At 40.1% G+C, this 10,026-nt stretch overlaps 1 protein-coding gene across 2 annotated transcripts; it reads right to left on the bottom strand.

Moving 5' to 3' along the window:
- Positions 1-1,984: 1,984 nt before the first annotated feature.
- On the bottom strand, positions 1,985-10,025 carry znfl1j (zinc finger-like gene 1j). 2 transcript variants are annotated; one of them, XM_027144798.2, is made up of 3 exons: positions 9,888-10,025; positions 8,509-8,590; positions 1,985-6,796 (listed from the first exon to the last, which is right to left on the bottom strand). In XM_027144798.2, the coding sequence occupies exon 3, from the start codon at positions 5,735-5,737 to the stop codon at positions 4,034-4,036; it is 1,704 nt and encodes a 567-aa protein (XP_027000599.1). In that variant the 5' UTR covers positions 5,738-6,796; positions 8,509-8,590; positions 9,888-10,025; the 3' UTR covers positions 1,985-4,033. The 2 variants fall into 2 exon arrangements, with proteins under 2 accessions (XP_027000599.1, XP_027000598.1); XM_027144797.2 differs by lacking the exon at positions 9,888-10,025 and having other exon boundaries at positions 8,509-9,165.
- Position 10,026: the final 1 nt, after the last annotated feature.

The raw sequence follows: 10,026 nt of genomic DNA, 5'->3' as shown, positions 1-10,026 counted from the left end.
TTATAAGTTACTATAGCAACTTTGGTGTGTCTTGCTCAAACCCTCTAAACACCAGTCCAAAACAAATTCTATTATTTGAGGGGCGGTTTGGCCCACAATATGTATTGGGTGCTAAAATCAGAATCAGAATCAGAATCAGAATCAGAATCAGCACCGCAGTGACACACACACACACACTTCACAACGTTTTGTGACAGCACCACCTAGTGGCCAAGAGATTTTCACGTTAAGTCCAGTATTTTATGAATGCAATGCCATATCGCTACGAAACTTGGTATGGTTCATCAGCGACATATTCTGAGCGCATCTGATCGGCTTGACCCCGGAATCGATGCTTGCAGCTAGATTTATATTTGTGATTGTTTGAAAAAGCATACCTTTTCGCAAGTCACAGTAGAAATCAGAATAAGAATCAGAAGAGCTTTATTGCAAGGTATGTTTTCACATGTGAGGAATTTGTTATAGTGACAGAAGCTCCACAGTGTAACAGAATGACATATACAATATATACAATTTGTATCAGATGTATTGCCTGAGGGACGAAAGTTCCTATATCTGGTCATTCTGGTGCTCAGGGCTCTGTAGCGTCGATCAGATGGCCACAGTTCAAAGAGGGAGTGTGCTGGATGTAAGGGGTACAGAATGATTGTCTTTGCCCTTTTACTCAATCTGGAGAAGTATAGTTCCTGGAGAGTGGGGAGAGTTGTGCCAATGGTTCGCTCAGCAGTCCGGACTACCCTTTGTAGTCTTCTGAGTTCACATTTGGTAGCTGAGCTGAACCAAACAGTAATTGAGGTGCAGAGGATGGATTCAATGATGACAGTGTAGAACTGTTTCAGCAGATCCTGTGGCAGGTTGAACTTCCTCAGCTGGCGAAGGAAGTACAACCTCTGCTGGGCCTTTTTCACAATGGAGTCAATGTGGAGTCCACTACAGGTCCTGGGAGATTATGGATCCCAGGAATCTGAATGACTCCACTGATGTGACAATGCTTTTCCATGATAGCAATTGGGGGGAGTTCAGCTCCAGGTTGTTAAGAGTGCACCAGACAGCCAGCCGTTCAAACTCTAATCTGTAGGCAGACTTGTCACTGCCCTGGATGAGGCTGATCAGTGTGGTGTCATCTTCAAACTTCAGGAGCTTGACAGAGGGGTCATTAGAGGTGCAGTCATTTGTGTACAGGGAGAAGAGCAGTGGGGAGAGGACACAACCCTGAGGGGCGCCAGTGCTGATGGTGCGGGTGCTGGATTTGAGTATTACCAGACGCACTAGCTGCTGCCTGTCTGTCAGAAAGCTGGTGATCCACTGACAGACAGAGGAGGGCACCTTTTTTCGTATTCAGAAGAGGGCACGTATAATCAGGTTTATTGGCCAAGTGTGTTGACACACATAAGGATTTTGGATCCAGCTGTTGGTGACTCAGCTACAGACATAAATAACACTATACATTTAGCTTGGACTGTACAAGACAAAAACAGACTATACAAGACAATACAGACAATGTGAGACGATATAGACAGTACAAGTATTAAATAGGAATAGAGAGTATATGACAGATCAGTAAAGTACATAAAGTGTCCATATACTCTGAAAACCTGGTTGAAGAGGGCTAGCACAGTTTCGATAGTAGTGGGTCACTTTTGATATGTTTTGATACGTTTCTGGTGGTCTATGATCACTTAAAAGGGGTACTTGGCACCCTCGAGCCAGTGACACCATTTCATGAGGGCTCGTTTAATATTACACACTGGTTTTTCAAGGCTCTAAAAATCTCATTAATAAATGCCTGAAAGACAAAAGGAGCATTCGTTTAGAATTCAACAGTTCTCAACAGCATCACTAAATACTCATAGTGTGTTATGGGGGACCTCAATTCCACTAGGAGGAGTGGGTACACATCAGGTCTGTTATTCAAGAGAATGGTGAAAGGGGTGTAAGAAAAAAATGTGTAGTGTAAAAATAAGACGATGATGTTGAAGATCTTAATGAAGAACAAGAAGTTTATTCCAGCATAGCAGTGACAAAATACATGGTGTACTTTGGGTTCGACGGAGTCAGAAAGAACAGGAACCCAGAGCAAATTCTGCTTAAACCTTATATACAGTTTTCCCTTTTGGTAATTTAAATGAAGTTTCGCTTCGAATGTGTATTGAGGGTAAGAACTGAATGTCTCCCAAATGGCTGAGCTACACCTTGTTGTCTAGCTGATGTCTTTAAATGTTAATCATGGTCACGTACACCTTGTCTTGGTATTGTTACAATTGCTAGCCCTCAAGTGGTCACTTTAAATGGTAATCGCGGTCACGTAGACCTTGGCTTGGTATTGTTATCAACCAAGTGGTCACTTCAAATGGTAATCGCAGTCACATAGACCCTTTGTTCGTGGTGATCCCTAATGTCCTGCCACCATCCACATATTTATAATTGAATCACATTTATACGTTTAGAGTCCTAAATGTATTACCTTATGATACTTCTTAGGAATTAGCTCTTTTTAGATGTGTACCTTGGAGTGGAATTTGGGTGCAATTTCTGTACTTTCTTACAGTCCCCTCTTTGATGCTTTTGGCCCTGAAGCATCACATCACTTCCTTAATACAGATCACACCTCCCATTTTTTTGGGCCGGTGCCCAGTGTTGGCGAAGCCCTGCCTTAGGTCGTTTCCCTTCGGCCCTCAGAGAATCTTACCTTTCATCGGAACTTCACCTCACGCACACTGGTTTTAGCTCCATTTTATAAGGCAAACATATCACAGGTTTTCTTCTTAAAATTTGGTTCTATGTAAAATATTACTTGGGTTTGGAGCAGAGACATTCAGAAACCATCACAGCCAATGGGAACGTCCCACATTGATCATTGAATTAACTGCAATTTGCCGTTTCAATATAGTACACATACAACATAACATAATGCATTGACAAAGAATGAGAAAAATGCATACACCAACAGCAGTTTTGAAAGTTATATCCCAAATCAGATCAGAATAGGCAATAACCAAATCACCACCATGCATTTGTTTAGTCAAGACATTATCTTTTCCCACAAGACCTTGTTGAGCTTTAACAATATGGTCGTCTTTTCTCTGCATTAGCGACATTAGCATATTATCCAACTTTGGTAAATCAAAATCAAACTCCGGTATATCCTCCACAAAACCTAGTTGTTCCTCTGGATTCAATGACAGTGTTTGTTGGGTGATATTCACATATGGGAAGTAATACTGTCCTATTGACCAAGCTGTATCTGGTGTTATACAAAATGAGGTATCATTAATCTGACGAAGTGTCTGGTTATCATTAACAAAGACCGAGAAGTGATCAAGAGTTGTGGTGACACATTTTTTCCTGTTTGAAACTATTACTCTTGTAAAATTATTGTGGACATACGTTAGATTGATTTCACAAGCCTCATAATTAGTTTGGGGTGCCCCAGATAATGGTTGTTTTTCCAAGGCATCCCACTCACAAATAAAACCAAATGGAGTTTTGTCACAACACTCTGTGTTCAATCCTCGCCATTGTCCTGATGGTAACTGTGTGATAAATCGGGGTAGATTGCTTCTCTCCTTTAACACATTTTTTCTGTAATATTCCCAAATTGTCCATGCTTAGAATCCTCAATTCAAACAATTTTTCCAATCCTTGAGATTATTTACTTGATGTTCTCTGAGGAGGTGATGAACTGGTTGCAACATCACTGTGATACCTCAGGAACGCTGTTGTCAAGAAGACCTTATACATTCCTGTTACACTGTTCATCTGGGTCTGGAGATCATGCTGTAAGGTTCACCAAGACCGGAACCTGGATCCATTGAGATAAGCACTTTGGGACAGCGTTGGGCACTGCTGTCACGAGAGCTGCCTTCCTAGTCCATTGCCCACATCTTTTTTTTTTTTTGACCTGAAAAACACTTGAAAAACATAATGAATTTACCCCCCACCTTTTTAACACAGCACACACAATAAAAACATTACAAACACATACAACATAAACTTGCCTATTTAAATGGCCCTGATGACTGCCATCAGCTTTTTATGATATTAATGGACCTATGTGGAATGATCTCTTACCAGGTTGACGGTTTTTAGTTTTGTGATGTGAATCTCTGCATGGTCTCTCCCGGTGAGCAGACCATGGGCCCTCATTTTGGTAATTCTTTACCACAGCGTCATCACTACTTTCAAATTTGTGATGGTACACATTCTGACCAGAATGCATTTTGTTTTTCTGACTTTGCCAAATTTGTTGAGTAGTTTGGTGAAAAATACCAGGCAAGGAGTTCCACAGATTTTTGAGCTCCTTTCTCAGTCTGTTTACTGTAGCCTGTAACTGGTGTAAATCTGTTTTGGGGCCTGATCTCTTAAGGGAAAATTTGCATTCCCTTGAAATATGTCCCTCTTTGCCACATGAATAACACACCAGGGGGTTATCAGGGTTACGAGGGGGTAGTCTTTCCTTTCTACCTCCGGTAGTGTAGGTCTCTTTTTTCCAGGAAACATTGCTGGCTCTATTCTTATTGAGATTTTTAACACCTACTGCGGATACATAATGGGACCTCTTTGAGTTAGCATTGTTGTTGAAAAACTGTGTCATTTTAGCAATGATGTCATTATAATCAGAAAGATGGGTTACAAACATCGACACAGCAGAACGTGTGAGTGAGTCACATTTGTTAATCAAAGCAGATTTAAAACTGACATCATTCGGTGTGATGTCAGGATTGCCACTGAAAGTTTTAAATGTCTCCAATAATCGCTCTGAAAATGCCATGGGGTGCTCCCCTGTCCTCATGTGCACATCAGATATTTTATCCCAGTCAACTGACATTACACCTAGGACTTCAAGCAGTGCTTGTTTCCTCTCTAACTTATTGGCAGTTCTAGTTTTGACTTTCTCCTTTAACGCTCCAGACAAAGTGTCAGGCAAACACACAGTTAACAACACACACGCATCACCATCTGTGAATTTGTAAATGTCAGCATATAGCTCGAAAACCTTTAGAAAGTCTAATGGATCTTGTTTGGCAGGATCAAATTTACCGATACTTTTAATCACTTCTAGCTCATTGGGATTAAACCCTCTGACCATAGTAGAGGTCATTGGTTCCTCCTCTTCTTCATTAGCAGGCATAGTCGTAGTCAAGTGAACTGGAGTCATGGGGAACTTAACTGTACAGTCAGAGTGTTGACTGCTGACTGACTGAGGATCTCTTTCTGAGTTCCCATCACTGTCTAACATGTCAGGAACTTGATTACTCCACATACCACATAAAGATGTCTTACCGGTGCTAATTTCAGTTGTGCCATTTTTTAAAAGGAATTGACAAGCAGACTTTGCTTCCTCTAAATCTTTGAACAATGTTTCCACAGATGAACTAAGCATGCTGTTGTTAGTTCTAAGGTGTACAATTTTACTCTGCATCCTAATCTTTTCTTCTTTCCAGAGTATTTCACTCATCTGGTGATCTCTTTTAGATATTATCCCATCATCTAGTCTAGATTGCAGTTGCTCGTTTTCAGCCTTTAATGCATTTAAAGTCTTATTAGTTACTTTGTACGATGCAAGAACTGCTTGCAGTGCATTGGCAATCTGTCCTTTTTTGTTCTTGGGCATTTTAGGATAATTTTCAAACTTAGAAATAGCCCACTCATATGGTTTATCCACGATGTTCTCTATTCCATCAAACATTCCCTGAGAACCGTGTTTAGCGATGTACTTAACAATCAGCTGTTCCATATTTTAACAAACTCACAGCTTTCCTTAAATCTTAGTCTTTAAACTTTACACAGTTTCTGTGACTACAAGATATCTAGTTAACCGTTAGTCTATTTATTCACAGCTTCAGTACTTCGGACGCAAATGAACAATACGTCGGGCTTTTGACCTCAAAAGTCTCACTGCTTCGGACACAGACACACTCTGTTTGGCCTCGAGGTCAACTACAATAACACTTAACACTCACAACTCTCAAACAGTCACAAACACTCACCAACAGTAACACTCAAACAATAACACTCACAAACACTTTCAGTCACAGACAGTAACACTCACAAACTAACAAAGTTTAAAATGCAACACAGTCACAGTTCGTCGGACAAAACCACAGTATGTCGGGTTTTTGTTATATTTTAAAACAGTCTTCTTAGCCACAGCACTTTTGGACTTAAACCGTTAGTTTAACACAGTCACAGTACGTCGGACAAAACCAAGGTACGTCGGGTTTTTTGCATTAAACCTAACTGTTTACTTAACCACAGTACATGGACTTAAAACGTAAGTTTAAAACACTGTTACAGTCAGACAACACCACACTACCTCGGGTTATTGCTTAAAACTCTATAGAGCCGCGGTGCGTCGGGCTCTTTACACTATCACTGTTTCAGTTACTTTAGAAACACTTAGCTATAATTCAACTGCCACACTGCGTCGGGCTGATTCAGTTACTTTAGAATCTTAACAGAATTATAACAAACACACAAGTTTCAGTTACTTTAGAAACCTATCAGCTTAAGCACTTTGCTTCAGTTACTTTAGAAACAACGATTCACATACAACTCTCACCACACTGTGTCGAGTTAATTCAGTTTCATTAGAATCTTAAACAGAAATGTACAGAATAGGCTTAACAATAATAACTCCTCCTGCTTATGACCAGTAACCTATGTTCTATTCTACACTAAAACATTTCTTTTCTAGGTTTTTTTTTTAACAAAGGGGTTCCCTGAATAAAAAAACAGCGTAAAAGAAAATACCGCTTTTCTTACCTTTCCTTTTTTTTTGGAATCCGTCTCCTGGCTGGCTCGCCAATGTAAGAAAAAAATGCGTAGTGTAAAAATGAGACGATGATGTTGAAGATCTTAATAAAGAACAAGAAGTTTATTCCAGCATAGCAGTGACAAAATACATGACGTACTTTGGGTTCGTTGGAGTCAGAAAGAACACGAACCCATGAGCAAATTCTGCTTAAACCGTATATACAGTTTTCCCTTTTGGTAATTTAAATGAAGTTTCGCTTTGAATGTGTATTGAGGGTAAGAACTGAATGTCTCCCAAATGGCTGGGCTACACCTTGTTGTCTAGCTGATGGCTTTAAATGTTAATCATGGTCACGTACACCTTGTCTTGGTATTGTTACAATTGCTAGCCCCCAAGTGGTCACTTTAAATGGTAATCGAGGTCACGTAGACCTTGGCTTGGTATTGTTATCAACCAAGTGGTCACTTCAAATGGTAATCGCAGTCACATAGACCCTTTGTTCGTGGTGATCCCTAATGTCCTGCCACCATCCCCATATTTATAATTGAATCACATTTATACGTTTAGAGTCCTAAATGTATTACCTTATGATAATTCTTAGGAATGAGCTCTTTTTAGATGTGTACCTTGGAGTGGAATTTGGGTGCAATTTCTGTAATTTCTTACAGGGGAAAGGAGCAGATAGAGAAAGAGTGTAAATATATATAAATAAACTATAAATGCAAAATAATATATTTACGTGTATGAGTATATATTTATATTATACTATACTATACTATTCATACTATGTCCGCACGCTGAGTGGAGAAAGGTGATGCGAGTTGTGCTAATTAATGGCACGTGACTGAGAGACTATAAGGAAGCGTGCTGATGGCGTACTGAGTGTCCCTGAGTGGTGTGGAAGGCAGTCTTCTATTGATCCCCCTTCTTGATTTGGACGAGATTGTGGGCACTGAGAAGATCCAGTGTTGTAAAATACCATATACCAAATACCTCTCAGAGTTGACTGAAGGTTGTGGGTACCAGCGGCAGGGGGTATAAGTACAAAGTGAAACTCATTGATATAGCATTCCATAGCCTGGGTTTCAGAGACTGCCAGAGGGTAAATCCCAATTGGGTGGTGTGTTGTTGGTCAGAAGTTCATTCGCACAATCCCATTGCAGGTGGGGCTTTTACCAGTTTGACCTATCAGTGGTTTACACTCTGTATTTATGATTTTGTCTTTGATACAGACAAACCCTCTGGTAGGCGTTCTTGTTTTGGCCAATTCTAGTGAAGGGGTTCGTTTTTCCGTGGCTTTTTGTGTTCCTGAGCTCCCCGGTGCATTCTGTCTTTTTGCAAATATAGCATGCATTTGAGTTGGCCATACCTAATGTTTTTTGCTATATCCCTGAAGAATGTGTTTTGATTTTTCAGCATTATGATAATTTGCCTCACTCCATATTGAGAGTTAACAGCAACAGATTGCCACACCTGAAATCAACTCTAGACCTAACACCTTAACAACAAAGGCTACCCCATCCCACCCATAGTTATTGTTGTAAACATACAACACAACTACAGCTTTATGATAATATTACTGGCACAATAATATTATGACTTTTAATTTTTTTTTCTTTTTTGGCTGCTCCCCATTCTGGGTCGCCACAGCAGGTCACATGGTCCGCATATTAGATTTGGCACAGGTTTTTATGTTGGATGTCCTTCCTGAGGCAACCCTCCTGTTTTTATCCCTACTCTTTAACTCTTACCTCTTCAGTGGCTGAGTGAGCTCCCTGCCCGGGAATTGAATCTGGACCGCGACAATGAGAGCATGGGATCTTGCCGCTGGACCTAATGGGGTCACAATATTAGGAAAAATTCATGATGATATAAATAGTTACACTTGCAGAGACAGGGAAATCATGGAACTAAGCAGTCACCAAACAGGCAAACTGCTTAGCTCTTAAAAAAATACATTTCTGTCTGGTTTAGGTTGATAATACTTTTGACAGATAGGGTACAGATGCTTCTGGAGGTGAGTGGAGGCGATGTGATGTTGCCAGAATACACATAATCCATAAGTTCTTATTGTGTCGAGTGTTTTGATATACCATTAGGTATGTTGTGGAAATTTTGCAATTCCATTTATATTGGGCATTGACTTTCATGTGACGTCATGTGAGGGCATCAGAACACTCGTACGGAAGTTTCTGTACACATTCAGACAAGCCATTAAATGTTAAGATGGCTTGCCATGAGTGTTTTCATGTCACATGTGTATGTTGTGGTAATATTGCTATAACACTGTCTTGTCTTTTGTGTATTGTCCTATCCATTGTCTTTTGTGTATAACATTGTCTTTTGTGTATTGTCTTGTATTTTTGTTTGCACTGTCTTTTGTCCTGCACTGTCTTTCTGTCTTGTCTTGTCCTGCACTGACTTACTAAGTCCTAGCCCTGTCTTTGCTTTTATGTAGCACCATGGTCCTGGAGAAACGATGTCTCATTTCACTTTGTACTGCAACAGCTATATATGGTTAAAATGACAATAAAAGCTTCTTGACTTGAGTTGACTTGACTTGTTGTGACACGACTTTGGGGTTAACCTGCACGTGGTGACGTCACCAGAATACGTCACAGCTACTGGGACTGGAGAAGAAGGAGAGAAGAGGTGCCTCAGTTACTGAGCGGAATTCCAAGATTCAATGTAAAGTTAATGGGAAATTTGAAAACCGCAAAGCCGATGGTTTCGAAAATTTACACCTTTATCAGAACCACTAGTCTGAAGTTTGGTTGAATTAGCTTCAAATCTTGCCGAGTTATAAACCTCCAAATATGTGATTGGAATTCTGTGGGAAAGTAGACCAATTTGAGGCTCCGATTTCGGGAAAACCGTAATTCCGATCACTTAGAAAGGGTAATAGCAACAAACACCAGGCCAGGATGAGGAGGAGGAGGAGTAGCATTGAGAAAAAAAATGTCCAAACCTGAACTTCAACTTACCAGGAACATAAATATTCCTGTTTACATCCTTGTCAATATCCTTGGCATTATGAGTAAATCACATCTCCATGTGAACCGAAAACACCTTGTCATTAAAGACAACACCATGATTCGTGTGTGCACTCAAAAATAAAAGCATGACTCACCTAATGTAGTTAACGCCTAAAACCTCTGTGGGTTCATATTTTGCAATATTTATAGGCTGGCTAATAAAATGTATCTAGTTTATCTACTTGAGCTAACAAACAGCATTGCTTAGTCATCTCTTTACATGTCGAATCATTC

Source organism: Tachysurus fulvidraco, chromosome 23 (assembly GCF_022655615.1).
Source record: "Tachysurus fulvidraco isolate hzauxx_2018 chromosome 23, HZAU_PFXX_2.0, whole genome shotgun sequence".
Classification (NCBI taxonomy): Eukaryota; Metazoa; Chordata; class Actinopteri; order Siluriformes; family Bagridae; genus Tachysurus; species Tachysurus fulvidraco.
The sequence above is the reverse complement of the archived record's forward strand: the minus strand, read 5'-3'. Positions and strand labels throughout refer to the sequence as shown.

Excerpts from the sequence above, each read along its gene's own strand:
- znfl1j (XM_027144798.2), bottom strand. The coding sequence starts at position 5,737 with ATGGAACAGCTGATTGTTAAGTACATCGCTAAACACGGTTCTCAGGGA.